Genomic DNA, 18,039 nt, shown 5'->3' with positions numbered 1-18,039 from the left:
GCTCGCGGGCTCTAGAGCGCAGGCTCAGTAGTTGTGGCCCACGGGCTTAGTTGCTCCATGGCATGTGGGATCTTCCCAGACCAGGGCTCGAACCCATGTCCCCTGCATTGGCAGGTGGATTCTTAACCACTGCACCCCCAGGGAAGCCCTGCAATGGTTTTAAAATTTTGTTTTTGGGTCATATAACAATTTGTGGCAGGTACGATTTCTGGTGGTGTAACTGTTGTTAATGATAGTAAATGTTAGGCTAGTTGAAACACAATAACTTTTTCACTTAGAATGTTGAACTTTGAAATATTTGGAGTTTTAATAGTAGCTTAAATGGCAGTTACTGTTTTCTAAACAAAATTTAAGATAGTTCATAAATATGCTAAACTGAAATTATTCTTGAACTTTTCCAGAAATATTGACATTAAAGGAAGTGTTTCAGATTGCTAGTAATGGTAAGCTCTGAATACTTTGTACATTTATTTCTTGTAATGATGCATTTCTTTATCAACACAAATCTGTGGCCAGATTTTATGTAATAATTGAAAAGAATGAACCTAATTAAAAGTTTAAGTGAATATTATTTAAATCCTTGTTATTTAAGTTGCACTATTTATGCTAGAAGAAATATTTTAAAGGAAGTTAGATCTTGTGGTTTGTTATCTTCATAATACCTAAGAAGGTGGTATATTTTCCCTTCCTTATTTTCCTGTCTATTCCATATTTTCTTTAATGGGCATTTGCTATTTCTGTACTAAAAAATACTTCAAAAAACTTTTAGTGGACTACTGTTTCCTTGGAATTAAATGTTTTTACCAATTTAATAAACAGAAACATACTTTAGGGGGAAATTTGGCTGTGGGGAACATTTGGGTGGAGTGATCACATAGTAGGGAATTCTTATTTTGCTTTAGTACATTTGTTGAAAGATGCACATGTGAAAACTGTTAAAGCACTTATAAGTTTTGCAAAGTACTGTTGTATTTTTGTTAATAGTCATTTCTGTTTTCCAGATCATGATGCTGCAATTAACAGATATAGCAGATTGTCAAAAAAAAGAGAAAATGACAAGGTGTGATACATATTACTCCTTCAGTATCACAATTAACAACTGTTTCATTAGGTGGTCTCGTTTTTCCAGTTTAAAAATGGTAGCCAGCAGTTGCTTTGTATGCTTTGCTGTATTGCCCTTAGTTTATTCTTTCCTTCTAGTTATTTCAAAGCCTTTCTGTTAATTGTTAATTATCAGACAACTAATAATTGTCTTTTTAAACAAAATATTTTTCTGTTGATAGAGTTTTATAAGTAAACATAACTATTCCAAAAATGTAATTGATGCCCAGGTGTAACATTGCCTCCTTTTGCTTTGTATTTTGATAACACTGCATTTGTTTTATATATGTATTCAAAAGTATGTTCTGATATACAGTGGTTAAAAAGTTGAATTGTTACATACATAATTGAATGAAATTCTGTTTTGAAGACCTCCTCATTTACAGGGAATATATATATATGTATATGTATGTATATATTTTTTTATGCTTCTTCAAGGAGTGAAATTCAGAAATATTATACTACATTTGAGGAGAAATGCATTTGAGTAAAGAACAAAGAACAGAGTATTAACAAGTTCATCTAGATGCTCCTTAAGATCATTTCTCTCTCAGTGCCTAGTCCAAGGCTCGATCAGAGTAGGCCTCCGCTAGATGCTTGTGAGTGAGGTGGTCTCTGTGCCCAGGAATTGGCGTCTGCAGCCTTGGCTGCGGCTGCTGGTAGGGACACAGTGACCACTCTGGGAATCCACAGTTGGGTATGATTACTGTGCAACAGCCACTGTGACCCAAAAAGGGAATGTTTCTCTCACAAATTCAGTACAAAGATCTGCTTTCACTGATTACTTGATGGTGCAAATATTTATAAAATACATACATTTTCAGATCTACATTACTTTGTTACTTTGTCATAGAGAAGCAGTTAAGGCTCTAAGTATGAACTTTGTTTTATTTTACATTGCCTCTGGCTGTTCCAGGTATTTTTAAAAACATTCTTCCACTAATTCAATTTATTTGAAAAATTTATTGAGCACCTACTATATTTTGGGTACTATGGGGGAACAATGTGAGTAGGCTCCACCTCTGCCCTCAAGGAGTGGATAATCCACATCTATCAAAGGCTTCCTGTATGAAGGCATGTGACTAGAGCAGCTGCCAAAATACAAGGATGAAGAGAGCACATGAATTAACACTGAGTTAAGTGCAGTAAAGAAGTCTTAACAAAATGCTGGGAGAGCAGAGAGAGGACAGTATATCTTTGATTGGTAAGTTGGGAAAGGTTACACTTTAAGGAGGTGCCATTTGCATTGAAGCTGAGCAGATGTCAGTGGTTTGGGATTGGGGGAGAGGGCATTTCTGGAAGAAAAACGGCCTTTGCAGAAGCACATGGGAGAGTCTGGAGAGTGTAAAGGTTAAGAGCACTGGCTCTGGAATCAGACTGGTTGGGAACTAATATCAGCTGTGCCGCTTATTTTCCTGAGGTCAAATAAGCTGGTTTGGTTTAGTTACACTGGTTACTTAATCTCTCTATCAAAAAAACTCAGTAGTTGTGAAGAGGAAGGAGAATGCATGCCGAATACCTGGCTTATAGATTTTATTATTATTTCTATCAATAATTTTGATAATGGAAAGATAATCATTTCAGTGTGTCTGGAGCATAGGATGTATTTGGGGGAGGTATGGCCAAATGACAAGAAAGAGGTAGTTTGGGGCCAGGTTACTATGTTAATGACTAAAATGTATGTTAGCGGGAGTGGGCAGCCACCAAAGGATTTTAAGTAGATGAGTGACACCATGCAATTGTGATAACAGAATGAAAATATTAGTGGAAATATGAAGGGGACAAGACTAGAGGGAATCCAATGAAAAGGTATTGGAATAGTTGGCAAAGATATTAGGAGAGTCTCAGCTAAGGTTGTTATTGAAAGTGGAGAGGAGGGAATACTTTTGGAAGATACTTCACAAGTAGAATTGACAAGACTTATGGTAGGAGGAGGAATAAAAAATGAGTCCCAAAATTCTTGGTTGATGGGATGGATCTAGGAAAAATTAAGAGAGCTAAGAAACAAAGTAGAGGAGCAGGTTTTGTGAGGATACTGTCTTCAGTTTTGTACATTTCCAGCACATTCACACAACACACACACATTCACGCATAAAGGACCCATCTGGAGAACTGCTTCCTCTGACAACTGGGAGAGTGAGGGGCAGGAGATAAAACTTCGGGAGTCGTTGGTGTATTAGAATATTCTTGGTACTTGCTTTGGTATTCTATGGAAAGCAGGAAAAGAGAAGAGACAGTGTATGTTACGTAACAGGTGCTCAATAAATATTTGTTTTCTGAATACAAGAACTCAAGGGACATAGTTTTAAGTGTAGGTGAAGGAAAACAAGTACAAGAAAAGAGGAGCAGTAGGGAGAGAACCAGAGAACTAGGAGGCAAGTGGTATGCTGTGAACTGAAAAAGGTCAAAGATTAATGGCTAAGCTAATACCAGACTGTTGTCTGCTTTTCCTCCATGTGGTAGACCTTATCTGCCCTGCTTAGTTCAGTTACTATACCATTCATAGCTATGTATAGAATGCTGCTTTTTTTTTTTCTTTTTTTTTTTTTGCGGTATGTGGGCCTCTCACTGTTGTGGCCTCTCCCGTTGCGCAGCACAGGCTCTGGACGCGCAGGGTCAGTGGCCATGGCTCACGGGCCCAGCTGCTCCGCAGCACATGGGATCTTCCTGGACCGGGGCACGAACCCGTGTCCCCTGCATCGGCAGGCGGACTCCCAACCACTGCGCCACCAGGGAAGCCCTAGAATGCTGCTTTTAATGTGCATTTTAAAAAATAAAGTGGTTGGTAGTAAAACAGGAAAACTATCTTAGCCAATATTCTGCAGGATTTCTATCTCAGAAAATAAGAAAGCTATGTACAATTGCTGGCGATGCACCTTCTTCCTTGGGTACTCTCTTCCCCTCACCCACTACTAAAGATAATTCAAAATTAAATAAATAATAGTATTTTTAATCTTTCACTCAAAGGTGAAGTATGAAGTAACAGAAGATGTCTACACTTCCAGAAAAAAACAACACCAGACCATGATGCATTATTTTTGTGCATTAAATACTCTTCAATACAAAAAGAAAATAGCATTGTTAGAACCTCTACTTGGGTACATGCAAGCTCAGGTGAATATTGTACTGAGTTTTGGATTATAACTGTCTTAAGAACTTTATATTAAGTTTGATTTTTATGTTAAATGTAAGGATATTACAAACTAAGGTCAAATACTCATTTGTGTCTGTGATTTTAAAGCGTTTTTAAAAAATGTCAGAGTGCTATTTTAAGGAAGTTAGGGAGAAGGGTTTTCCTAGCAAATGAAGATTTCAAATATTTTAGGGTAGATGAAACCACTTACCTTGTATTTAGACCTTGCCCATCACAGTTGGGGACAGGGAACAGAAAGATAAATGAATTCCAAAGCTACTCCTATTGCTCAAGCTTCCACTCACTCTTGCTTCATAATAGATCTGAAAGAGAATGGACATGTTTGAGCTTGTGTCATGTTCCTGGCATACTTCCTGAGTTAAAATTAATGGATGAACTCCAAAGTATTCCAAGAGTTGTACATCAGGAAGGAGGCTAGAAAATTAAATTTGGGTAACATAAGATGAAATAGCAGTCCCCTAAAAGCAAGAGTTTAAAGAAATTTGAATATTCCTTTGAATATGAGTACTTATTATTCCTCAGATATAAAACTTATCTTTGTAGTAAACATGAAATAGTTTATCCATATGACTTACTTGAAATGTTTTAAAATATATTTTCCAATTTTAAAAACTTGTTTACTATATGCATGTGTTAATATATAAGATGATGCACAGTGAAATTTAAGTGTAGTTTCTTCAGTGGCGCTATGCCCAGTAGAAATCATTGTAAACTACAACCTATTTTTACACAAATGGAAATAATCCTTTGTTTTTTACTTAACTATGTATCTTGGTGATTGTTTATATGATTCACTCTAAGTATTTTGTGTGTATGTGTTTCTGTTGTTCAACCTCCCATTCCCACACCCTCTTGCCCCAGATAAGTTTCTTTAAGATGGGTTCTGAAAATCTCAATGACCAACTGGAAGAATTCTTAACTAATATTGGAACAAGTGTACAGAAGTAAGTATTTTCTTCCTTAAAATTGAAAATGAAGTTATGAGAATGATAAGTTAACAGCTAAATACCATAATCTAAAAATATTTACCACTTAATTTCTGAGGGGCTATTTTCCCTGCCGTGAGAGTGTTTCTCGAGTGGCTCATGGATGCTTCTTGGTTTTCTCACCATCTTTTCCACAGAATTTGAACTCTGAATTTCATAACAGTGTCAAATCTGATGGTATTTTATTGATTGTAGACTAGGTTTTATGTCTGAATACAACAGACACATAATAGTAATTATCCATAAGTGAATTATCTTCACAGTTATCTGAATTGTAGGGGATGGATGGGAGAGTACTAAATAAATCTTGCTTTGCAAGCCATGAGAGATTAAAGAGACACAGAAAGTACTAATCAGGTTCAAAGTCTGAGCAGTGATGTGGTTAATCTGCGATATGGAGGGAGATGAAAATGATTGTTTTAAACGCACAGGGCAGAGCAGTTTGAAAATTCCTCCAAAGTATGAGTCATTCAGTGTGGCTTCATTAGTTTTGGAATTTGGTATTGTTCCCAAATATCTAAGTTTCAAATAAAACGTGAAGCTGCTTTATAACACGCCACTTTAACCACCCATGCCACTGCTGTTCTCTTTAGGAAAATATATACAGAACAAATATACAGATAAATAAGATTGGTAAGGAGTTCTTTGTCTGTTGTAGTTGGTAGTAAATAATCTGTTCCTTCTGTTAGTGTTCGCAGGGAAATGGACAGTGATGTAGAGACCATGCAGCAGACAATAGAGGATTTGGAAGTAGCCAGTGACCCCTTGTATTTGCCTGACCCAGATCCCACAAAATTTCCTGTTAATCGAAACTTAACCCGAAAGGCTGGATACCTTAATGCTAGGAAGTAAGAAAACTATTGTTATTTTCATATATTGTGTATCAATTAAGGTAATAGTAAGTGAATATAATAAATGATATCTCTAAACTGTTCTGATTTTACTAAATGTTGAATCTTTTTACTAATATCACTATTAGTATTTATGCCAACTTCTTGACAGATGAGGTACATGAATAATTTTCAAAAGTAAAATTCTATTTAGATATTTATCAAATGATTTAGAATTATTTAAAAAAGTGAAACCAATTTAAGTTTAAATCTAGCATAACATGTGAATGCTATTAAATATCATTATCATACTTTAAAATATATGTAATTACACCATCAAGTCAAATTTTAGTTTTTACCTGAAGATAGGATAAAACAGTAAAATAAATTCTTTTGTTTTGAATTTATTCCCTTGAAATACAGTTGGACTGTATTTTATGGAGCATCATAACAGCTGTAATTTGGTCATTTCCAGCCTTGTTTTGGAAATATATACATGCACAGTTACACAAGTGGGTCAGTTTATGTGAATTTATTTTAGAGACTGAAAACCTGATGTTTATATTTTCTAGGCACCTTGGTGCCTTTTTGCAAGGTGGTTCTTTGTGATGTGCTTTATCTTTATCTTGTGTCTGGCTGATGATGGGATTTTAGGTGTGTTGTTATTAAAGAGTGAATGTACTTTCTTCATTTAGTAAAACAGGCTTGGTGTCATCTACCTGGGACAGACAGTTTTACTTCACACAGGGTGGAAACCTAATGAGTCAGGCCCGTGGGGACGTAGCAGGAGGCCTGGCCATGGACATAGACAACTGTTCAGTAATGGCTGTGGACTGTGAAGACAGGCGATACTGTTTTCAGATCACTTCTTTTGATGGCAAAAAGTTAGTATTTTTCCCTACTATTAAAAAAAATCTGTCATATTTTAAACTACTGAAATGTAGGATAATTCCTTTTCACTTGGACATTCATTGTACATATATTTTAGAATTATTATGTATTAAGATAATTTTCTTTTTAATCTTGTAGAAATTAGTTGAATTTTCATTTTTGACTTAGATAAATGATGTCAATATTTTGAGGTTGTCAAAGCAAGTTTATGTGGTAAAGACCGGGGATTTCATGTTAAGAGACTGGTCACTGAAAATCCAGCATGGTATGGGGAAGGCAGCACAAGTTAGTGGAAAGAGCTCCAACCTTCGGGTCAGAAAGCTCAAATTCTGGATCCACTACCTACTTTGCAGTGTTAGACAAGTTACCTGACCTCTCTGAGCTTCATTTTTCTACATGTAAAATGGAGGTGGGGGGGGTCCTTCATTTCTATTTTGTGAATTGTTATGTAGAATAGAAATCTAACATATGTAATGTGCCTAGCATGTAATAGGTGCTAATAATAATATTTTTAAATGTTAAACAAATATTTCTGATCAAATTAATTATTTAGGCCATTAATGTTTACGTGCCATCTTTTAAACTTCTATTACCTTTGCATTAAACAAGAATCCCATAGAGCAGCTTTTAAAACAAATTTTTGAGAAGCACAGAACAATACAAAAAGACGTGTGAAGAAAAGCTATAATCTCATTAACCAGAAGCAATAATTAACTTTTTGGTCATTGCCTTACAGTTTTTATTTTTTATTCTAAGTACATTTTTAAAACAGTTGAGGAAATACTGAATGTTTATTTCATATTCCTTCTATAAACATACAATGAATGTCAATTACTGTGTGTCATTGTCACACTGGATGTTGGGAGTCCCTTTGTTCATTTGTCAAAATTACCAAACTGTTAACGTTACTGGATGTATTTACATTTTTGTATTTCCGGTTTTTTGCTAATGCTTAACATGATTTCCCATTTCACATTCCTGGTGTGATTCAAAATTAGTGAAAAAAAATTTTTTCTAACTCTTAAAATATTAACATCTGTAGAAAAGCCACATATCCCTATGTTAGTGATTAATATGTTGAAAAGTTTTACTTGACCATATTCAAGGAAAAATAATAAATAATGAAGTAAAATTAGTATTTTCTATTAGGACCACTGATTTATGTTTGAAATATATATGGTAAGTGTCAGAAAGTTGAAATGCATTGTCTTAGTGTCAATGTACCTTTGTTATAGGCTGCCTTCTGAAAACCAGCACATTTCTTTTTTGGTACATCTTGGCATAGATAGACAAAGTCAAGAGTTGTTAAAATCTGAGTCCTGATACCTCTGATAGTCTCCTTTCCTTAAGATACTGGTTGGTTATGTGTTTTCTCTTTGTTTGTTTCATACTGATGTGTATCTTTAAAGATAAAAATTTCTCACTCATGTTGAAAGTACTTTAGAAAAAAGTTTACTGTCAGACTTTTTCTCTTTTTTTTCAGGTCTTCAATTTTGCAAGCAGAGAGTAAAAAAGACCATGAAGAGGTAAAATTTTATCTACTTAATTTCTTCAGCATCATCTTAAGATATTTTTCTGATGACAAAACATATTGATGTGTCCATTATAGAAATTTGGAAAATCCTAGTTAATTACAAATCTTTTTTTCATAAAAGTCTGTTGTCCTCAAGCAACATTCTTAAGTTTCACATGGAATTTTACAACTGGACCTATAAGGAGAGACCTTAGAGATCATCTCTTGCTGTCTTTTTAAAAGCTCAAATTCAGAAATGACCTTGTGACTGCTGCTTTCTGGCAGGCTGTTAGTATCATGAGGCGAGTTTAATCTATTCCCTTCTCTTACCAACTCTCTGAGACAGTATTTGCTGCATTAAGAACATAGTGGCAGATGTAGCGTGGCAGGAAGCAACTAAAGCTTAAAACCTTGGGGAAATGAAAGACAGAAAAACAAAAATTTGGGAGTGTTTGTTCTTCCTCGTGAGTCTTTTGTTTTTGGCTCCATTTTTACTTGTAGTTCACCAAATATGGAAGGTAAGTTGTTATGATATAATTGTGTTGGTAAAAGACAAGTTTAGAAATTATGTAGAGATCAACTTTTATTTACTTCTTATGGAAAAAGTAGGTATTAAAACCTACTTCTGGTCTCTGAGGAATACAGACATACGTCTGTTCTTTGCAGGGTTTACCAAACAGAATATTAGGTTAGCTTTGTGAGGCTCCTCAGGCACTGGAATACTTGAGAGTGAAGCAGAGGATGTGGGGCAGAGAGTGTTTTCTGTGTTATTTATAAACCTGAAAGGGAAGTATGTAAAATACATTCACAAGGAATATATTTAGCTCTTAACTTTTTTTACATTGTTATTAATCATGGTATCTGAGTCCAGACTGTCTTATATGGTGGGGATTAGAGGGGGGTGTGATATAAAAAGATAAATATAGACTCTTAAATTACAGTTTAACATGATAGCTATATTTTTTATTTCCTTGTATGAAATATATTTGGGATTTAAAAATAACAAATCTGTTCAGTGTTCTCTTGTACCTTCATATGTTGTACATATATATGCTTTTGTATATAGGAAGGTATTTATCTCATAAGAAAGATTATATGTTATTTCTTCTAGTGAAACTTATATGTCAGTTAAATATTAAACATTCTCTTTTAGAAGGGAAGCATTGTAGAAAAAAATATTAATCGTATTTTTCTATTTTTTCCTCTTGCAGTGGATCTGTACAATAAATAACATATCTAAACAGATATATTTAAGTGAAAACCCAGAGGTAATATTTTTATTTTATGTATCCAGATCTGGCAAAATTGAATAATTCTGTGGCTTATATGGCTTTTATTGTATTTTCTCAAGTTCTGTAATCTTTTAATTTGCCCTTGAATGGGCAACTTTCATATATCATGAATAGAATGAGTATCTGGTCTTCCTAGAACAGTAAATTATTTCAGAATGTACTGAAATCAGTCAACCAACAAATGTAAGTAGACATCAACCTTATGTTTAGCACCGTGTTGAGCACCATGGAGAAAGGGGATATAGAAGAAAAATAGGCCATGGCCTCTGCCCTCCAGGAGCTTATGTATGTGGGAAGAGAAAACTAAAACTTTAAGTAACATTTCCTATAAATTGAAAGTGTATGGTGATGACTGAAAGCTTAAGATTTCAGAATATTGAGATCAGTATGGATTTTAGTTTTAGAGAAAACTCTGTGGAGATGGCAGAAACCTGAGCTAGATAGGATTTGTCCAGATTTTGAGGAAAAGAGCAGACACTGTAGATAAGAGAATAAAAACAAAAGCACAGATGCAGAAATGTTGTGTTTGTGAAATTAGTTGTATAATTAGAATTGAAAGGTCTTGTTGGAGAATAATAGAAAACTGAAATGTGCATACAAATCACCTGGGGACCTTGTTAAAATGCATATTACGTTTCAGTAGGTCTGGGGTGAGGCAGCCTGAACTCTCAAGTTTTGCCAATTATGCTTTGAGTAGCGGGTATCAAATCAGATGAACTCAGCAGTGTAGACAGAGTTGTAGATGCATTCCAAACATGCAGGCAGAACCCGGGGTGCAGAGAACTCTGGAAGGACCCATGAGTCCTAACTGCAGTGTAGTTGGGAAGAGACTTGGTTTAAGAGAGGAGCCATCTGACCTCTGCCAGTCTTGGTAGGCCCAGCTAGGCTGTGAACCTGGCTGCCTCCCAAGGCTGTTTGGGGCTGATGGGAGGCGGGGGGTGGGGGTTACGGTTTCAGCTGAGGCAGATCGGGGGTAATTTCTCTAGGAAGCCCTACCCTTCTAAGTCTTAAACTGTTGTTGGTGTAGCAGTTAATTAGACAGGACTGTTGGGGGACGTGTAGGAGGCCATTATAGTTTAGGCACGAATTGAGAGTCTGAACATGGTGGTAACCTGAGGGAAGAGAGAAGAATGAATCATAGAAACAGGTAAAAAGAAATTGGCTGGGCTAGTTAGTAACTGACCGATGTAAAGGATGAAGGAGACAAAGATGACTTCCAGGTTTTAAGCCCAAATGAAGGGAAGAACAATTTGGAAAAGAAGAGTTCTGTTTTTACCATAATGGTTTTGAGGTGCCATCCAAGACACATATGATTTGGATGCCTAGGAAAAAAGGTTTGAACTAAAGAAGCAAAATCTCATGACCTGAAAAATATTAGTTATTTCTGTTAGTTTTATAATGATCTAATGAGTTTAATCTAAGAATATCAGTGCTAACTGTAGAGAAGTCTTCTGCTTTTAGTAACCTGATCTCCTGCCAATCTTGCTTTTTCTTTCTGTTATGTGACTTGGGAACAACAGAAAATTAAAATGCAAATTAGATGACTTGTTAATACCTAGGGAATACAAAGGGAATATAGTGTTTGGATTTGAATAAGTCAGGCTTATTGTACTCTCCTGCCAATTATCAGAAGTCAGAGTTTTAATATTTTCCAGATTATCCAGAATTATTTTATTTATATTAATGAGAAGAAATTTTGATCAATTTGTGGTATTGTCTTCATACTTTTGCTAAGACACAGAAGTGCAAAAATGTTTTCTGATTATTTTTTCTAATGTACATGCTATTTTATTTAGTTTGTGTTTTAAATAATAAGTTTTAAATTATTTAATAAGTTTAATATTTTAATAAGTTTTAAAATATTTCTTATGGAAAGCTTTTTTTCAAATTTGGCCTGAAAATATCCATGATAACTTTATTAATAAATACACAGATATTTCTGAGCATAAATACATCCCGGAAAATCATGAAAACTTCAACATCATAGTTATAAAATACTTTAATATTTTGTGACTATTTCCTGCTCCTTTTAAATTTCTTTATTTAGCAAATTTGAGTGCCCATATGCTAGGCACTGTACTAGGTGCTAGCAATACAAACCTTAATCTAAAAAAAATTTGATAGTTAAAATTTAAAGAAAAAATATTTCCTATTATGTATATTAGTAGAAAAAAATTAGATTTCCCCCCTAGGTTTACAGGAAGTAAGAGGAAACTTAAGTTATAATGTTGTGAAGTTAATTATGTGTCTTAATACTAAGACAAGAGAATGTGGAACTAGTTTAGTAACTTCAATTTACATTTTAAGTGTAACTCAGGGGCATTCTGACAGTTGAGAGAGTTATATTTAAACTTTTGGTTTTCTTGCTTTACTAATTAGTCCTTTTTAAAAAAAAAAAAATAGGAAATTGCTGCACGAGTAAATCAGTCAGCTTTGGAAGCTGTCACTCCTTCCCCGTCTTTCCAGCAGAGGCACGAGAGCCTGCGGCCAACAGGGTGAGTTACCAGTCTGTGGGCTATTTAAAGAACTATATGGGCTATTGAAAGTGTTAGCAAACACTTGGATTTTAGCGGTGCTAGTTACATTAGTACGAAATAGTTCTAGAAAATGTATTTCAAATCGGTAAATTTACCAGCAAGAGTGCTAAATAAATGATGATTCCAGATTTCCCTTGTGTTTATCTCTAGGTTAAAGTGATTTACATTTCTGAATTTAGTAGTTGGAAAGAAAAAGTCTTTTGATAAAGTCTTTTGACAAAGTAGCTGTGATTTGGGATTGTGTTTATTAAAATTTGTTCTCATCGACTTATAAAATTGTATTTTCTTTTCTCATAGTTTAAGTGTTTAATTTCCAAAAGAGAAAACTAAATGCAATGCCTTCTTGTTTTCTTCTGTGCTTAGACAATCTCGGCCACTGACAGCTCGAACCAGCAGTTCAGGATCCATAGGATCTGAGTCCACAAATTTGGCTGCCCTCTCTCTAGATTCTCTCGTTGCCCCAGACACCCCAATACAGTTTGACATCATTTCTCCTGTGTGTGAAGATCAGCCTGGCCAGGCAAAAGTCTCTGGCCAGGGAGGCAGGTGGGTGATAGGCAGGTCTGTAGGGCTGTAAGGCTTATGAGCCAATTTCTACAGTTGAGAGCCATCTCTCATACACCTTGTGCATCAGCTATGTTTTACTTTCTTTGTTTAATTACCTAACAGAATTTTGATAGTTGGAGAAGAATCATGCAGGCTTTTCTCTGTTTTTTGCCTAGTTAAATGAATTAAGATAATTTAATTTTAAAAATACTCAATTCTGAATTGTTTATCAGATCTACTTCTAAGGTATTTACTCTTAAAATTACAGAAGAAAGTTGACAGTCCTATTTTTACGTCATGACAATATTTTTTAAATTCTTGAGAGTAATACATGTGCTACAGGTTTATTAGAAAACGTTATCTAGGGGACTTCCCTGGTGGCCCAGTGGGTAGGACTCTGTGCTTCCAATGCAGGGGCCCCGGCTTCAATCCCTGGTTGGGGAACTAGATCCCGCATGCATGCCACAACTAAGAAGTCCGCATGCTGCAACTAAAAAAAAAAAAAAAGTTATCTTGTGTCAGAATAAGAAATATCCAGGAAGGAACTAAAACATTGTCATGCTATGAATTATTAATGAATTATCTTTTGTTTATATAATGAGAAATCCTTGTCAAAGCAGTTAAAATTTTTCTTTGGCTATGGATGAAGGAAACGTGGCTTAAGGCAAATCATTTATTAAGTAGGTGGGGCACCTAATAAATTGATAATGTAGTAATTTGGATATACATGGCCGTGACCAAGAAAAGATAATTTACTCTTTTTTTTTTCTTTCTTCTTTTTTTTAAAAAATAAATTTACTTATTTATTTTTGGCTGCGTTGGGTCTTCTTTGCTGCGCTCAGGCTTTCTCTAGTTGCGGTGAGCAGGGGCTACCCTTCGTTGCAGTGCACGGGCTTCTCTTGTTGGGGAGCATGGGCTCTAGGTGCGCGGGCTCAGTAGTTGTGGCTCGCGGGCTCTAGAGCGCAGGCTCAGTAGTTGTGGTGCACCCGCTTAGCTGCTCTGCGGCATGTGGGATCTTCTTGGACCAGGGCTCGAACCCGTGTCCCCTGCATTGGCAGGCGGACTCTCAACCACTGTGCCACCAGGGAAGCCCAGATAATTTACTCTTGATCACAGAAATATACTTAGCATTTGATATGATAGGTCAGACATGTATTAGGGAGATCAATTTCATGTTATCTTAACGCCAGTGTTATTTTAGAACCACTTAGCTGTTTGTCTATAAAACCTACTTTGGATTGTACTTTTCTTCCTTCATTGTGGGTGTGTCATGAGCCATGCACACTAAGGAGGGAGGTAGCTTCCATCTCTAGTTAGCTTTTCTTCTTGCATTCTGTTACGTATGCCTTGAGAAATACAGGTTTAAAACTAGAAAATGTTCAAATTATCATAGTTAACTTGCGACATGTACTTAGAGGACCTAAAAAAAGTTTTTTTACAATCCAAGGAAATTCCTGGCATTTTTCTCATGTACCTAAAGTTGAAGCTAAATTAGCCATTCCTCTGTCCTACTTTATTTAAATTCAAGAACTTTTGCAACATGTTTTATTATAATGTTGATTTTTGTGTGTCTATGGCTAAACATGCAATCTGTCCACATCTTCTAAAATATAGCAACTTTGAGTTCAGCCTGTTAACTTAGTGTGAGGGCAGAGGCCTTCATCACAAGTAAGTTGGTCATCAGTAGTGTTCCTTAACAGGAAGAGGTATTTTGGAGCTTTTTAAAAATGTATGTACAAGGTTTTGTGTCTTAGTTTTTAACTCTGTGTTCAGTGATTGAGATTCCTTCCATGTAGCTCATGGTAACTGACCTCTGGTTCATAATTTTTTAAAATACTTTACAGGCGTACAAATCCATTTGGAGAATCTGGAGGAGGTACAAAATCTGAAACTGAAGGTAAAACAAGTGTAGTATTGTATTTTATAAATTCTCAGAGCAGTAAAGTGAAGAATTTGATGTTTACGTTTGTTTTGTTGTATGCTGTTTTAATGGTATCTATACTTCACAGTTTTCTCTTTTCACTCATAGTACACTTAAAGCAACAGAACTTAATCAAACTTAAGATTTCATTATTCACACAAAATTATAGATTATGATACTTTTGACCTCATAGTCAAATTCTCATTCCATAAGATATCCTTTGACCTTTTCCTAACAGCTGTTTTCTTCTGGTTTTGGAGCATAACTTTTTTTTTCTTTTTCCCATAGCTATTTACTTTGATATAATTTCAAACTTACAGAAAAGCTGTAAGCATAGTAAAAGGAATTCTTTTTAACTCAGAAGTACCAATTGCCAAAGCATAACCTTTTGCTATTTGAGTTTGAGATCTTAATTTTTCTATAAGATGAACACTGTAGTTAGGAGTTATTTCTAAATGCTTCTGCTATGTTGAATTTTTCATTGGAAAACCTGAAGAAGTGTATTTTATTCCTTAGGAAAAGAAATTTGGTATTTAAAAATACGTAATGTACCTTGTTTTGTTGTAGATTCTATTCTTCATCAGTTGTTTATTGTCCGATTCCTTGGTTCTATGGAGGTGAAATCAGATGACAATCCAGATGTTGTTTATGAAACAATGCGCCAAATCTTAGCTGCCCGGGCCATCCATAACATCTTTCGTATGACAGAATCACATTTATTAGTCTCTTGTGATTGTTTAAAGTAAGTAGTAACCTGTCCCTCAAAAAACTGTAGGGAAAAATGTTTACATAATTTTAGCCTAATTAAAATTTGTCTCCCAAATTTTTAATTATTATTATAGGTTAATTGATCCACAGACACAAGTTACAAGGCTCATGGTGAGTTCTGCATGTTTAAAGCTTTATTTTAAGTCTCTTTGTACATATACACATCTTAATCTTTATAATAATCCTGATTCTGTATATTCAGATATGGTAGCGTGAATTATGATTGGGCTTTAGGGTGTTATAATTGAGTCTATGGCTATCTACAAAAAAGTTGTAACATTCCATGTAACTTAAAGAATCAATGCAATCTAGTGTGATACTTAGTATTTATATTTATCCCTCAGGGAGCATCTATCATACACTAAAGAAACTAAAAATTAAATTAAGGGATTAAAAGGCCAACATGACTGAGTTTATTTTATAATTATCTGTTTTGAAATAGCTGCAGGCATGTGCTTCTATTTAATCATTTAATAATATAGACCATTTTTGTTACTGAATTTGAATTTGTAAAATGTGTTATTGACTAATAAAACAAATTCAGTATTCAACAACCTTTTAATTTCCTGACAATCCAAACCAAATATGACATTGTTTGTTCTTGGATTACCATTCGGTTAAGAAAAACAATTGTCTCTGATGTTCTATTTAGGATATTAAATAACTTAGTACATGAGTTTGTCATATATAAGAGGGCTGTTTTAATGGTTTGAAAAATTTCATGTTTGCTTCTGATGTTTTCTGTGGCAGTTTCCATTACCCAGTGTAGTTTTGTATGCTACACACCAGGAAAATAAGAGGCTTTTTGGATTTGTTCTTCGGACATCAGGAGGGAGAAGTGAAAGTAATCTGTCATCAGTCTGCTATATATTTGAATCAAACAATGAGGGTGAAAAGGTACGTGGCTTTTCAAAATGTGTTTCTGTTGTGAAATACGTGTCATAGTCAAAGTTCTTGCTAAGATTTCTGGAGAAAAACTCCCAAACTTTGCCTAGTCCAACTGAGTTGCTTGACCAAAGCCTCTTGTTTTGAAGAGAGCTGAGCTGATGGGTTGGGCCATCTGACTCCACAAACCTGTATCTTCCTGGCCATTGATAGCTGTTGCAATCTTCTGGCTTCGTTAACTTATCCTGGGAATGCAAAATATTCCCATAATCAGCCATTTCCAAATGTCTTCATCTTAGAGTAGCAGCAGCAGCTGCTTGCTTTGTTCTTTGCAACTTTACCATCTCAGTAATGAATTTGAGATAACATGTGAAATGTTATCTATGTATGTGAAAGAGGTGAGAGCCAGCAGTGGGAGCTCACAGACTCTGAAGAAAATACACAAAGGATTGGTTTTGGGGCTGGAACATTCTTAAATCAGCTTTTGTTTGAAGCAGTGTATTAAAATGAGTTATAAAACTAGTTACATCAGCCATTTGGACACTTGATGTAAGAACTGCCTGAGTTTTTCTTACTTGTTCCCCCTTTAGATTTGTGATTCTGTTGGACTGGCAAAACAGATAGCTTTGCATGCAGAACTGGTAAGAATCCAAGACACTTAATTATCCAAGAATGTTAACTAAAGTAATATAAGATCTTTCATATTATCAAGTAAATAAAAATGATTTTGCTATGCAGGGTTAACAATAGATGCTATTGCTGATACATAGCATTTAGAATTTGGATAAATTGCTAACATTAGAATGTAAATTTTTGGTGTGCTTTCTCATATAAATGCAAATAATAATTTGAAAAGGTTACAGAGGTAATATTAATTGACAAGTTAAAATTTAAAGTTATTTCATATTTAATTCATTAGTTGTATTCATCTGGTCTTCAGGATCGCAGGGCATCAGAAAAACAAAAAGAAATAGAGAGAGTAAAAGAGAAGCAACAGAAAGAACTCAGTAAACAAAAACAAATTGAAAAGGTATGCAGTCCTAATGTCTAGATCTTCTCTGACTAGATATGATGTTTATGAAGAGTTTCCTTAATTCAGCACTGTGACTTTCATATTGGAATTTTCAAGTGAAGGTCTGTTTCTACTTGCTCAGCCACTTCATACATAACCAGATGATTCATAGCATAGCAGAAAAGGATGACATCTGTCTTCTTGGCTGCGCTGCACCGCTTATGGGATCTTAGTTCCCCAACCAGGGATTGAACCGGGGCCCTCGTCTGTGAGAGCTCGGAGTCCCAACCACTGGACTGCCAGGGAATTCCTGACATCTGTCTTGTGATACAATGTTTACATTATAGTTATATTGACATGTAGTGTGACTTGCTGTTTAGCAAACATACTACATATTCCAGAAGAGGTTGGAAGGTTGTCTCTGTCAAAGTAGATCTTTTGAGAGGAGATATATATATGGCTTTCATCAATGGTAATTGTGTGTGTGTGTGTGTGTGTATACATACACACACACACACATACATATAAGAGAGAGGGAAGGGAGGGGATGTGGAGTGATTCATTATGAGCCTTTTCTGTACTTTATAATGAGAGATAATGATG

The 18,039-nt window shown here is 35.2% G+C and overlaps 1 protein-coding gene across 1 annotated transcript in view; it reads left to right on the top strand.

The window, feature by feature from the left end:
• APPL1 (adaptor protein, phosphotyrosine interacting with PH domain and leucine zipper 1) overlaps positions 1-18,039 on the top strand; it is a gene marked incomplete at its 5' end in the record, with an annotated part of 29,951 nt that overhangs the window by 11,354 nt on the left and 558 nt on the right. Inside the window, 16 exons of the mRNA XM_079713162.1 lie at positions 402-443; positions 1,002-1,060; positions 4,069-4,215; positions 5,117-5,199; positions 5,931-6,089; positions 6,767-6,955; positions 8,446-8,488; positions 9,687-9,743; positions 12,171-12,262; positions 12,668-12,850; positions 14,695-14,747; positions 15,339-15,513; positions 15,614-15,650; positions 16,290-16,436; positions 17,015-17,065; positions 17,365-17,454. Of these exons, the coding sequence (XP_079569288.1) occupies positions 402-443; positions 1,002-1,060; positions 4,069-4,215; positions 5,117-5,199; positions 5,931-6,089; positions 6,767-6,955; positions 8,446-8,488; positions 9,687-9,743; positions 12,171-12,262; positions 12,668-12,850; positions 14,695-14,747; positions 15,339-15,513; positions 15,614-15,650; positions 16,290-16,436; positions 17,015-17,065; positions 17,365-17,454 (1,607 nt within the window). The remainder of the gene's footprint in view (positions 1-401; positions 444-1,001; positions 1,061-4,068; positions 4,216-5,116; positions 5,200-5,930; positions 6,090-6,766; positions 6,956-8,445; positions 8,489-9,686; positions 9,744-12,170; positions 12,263-12,667; positions 12,851-14,694; positions 14,748-15,338; positions 15,514-15,613; positions 15,651-16,289; positions 16,437-17,014; positions 17,066-17,364; positions 17,455-18,039) is intronic.

Source organism: Hyperoodon ampullatus (assembly GCF_949752795.1).
Source record: "Hyperoodon ampullatus genome assembly, chromosome: 10".
NCBI lineage: Eukaryota > Metazoa > Chordata > Mammalia > Artiodactyla > Ziphiidae > Hyperoodon > Hyperoodon ampullatus.
Note: the sequence above shows the minus strand (reverse complement) of the source record. Positions and strands in the feature narration are given on the sequence as shown.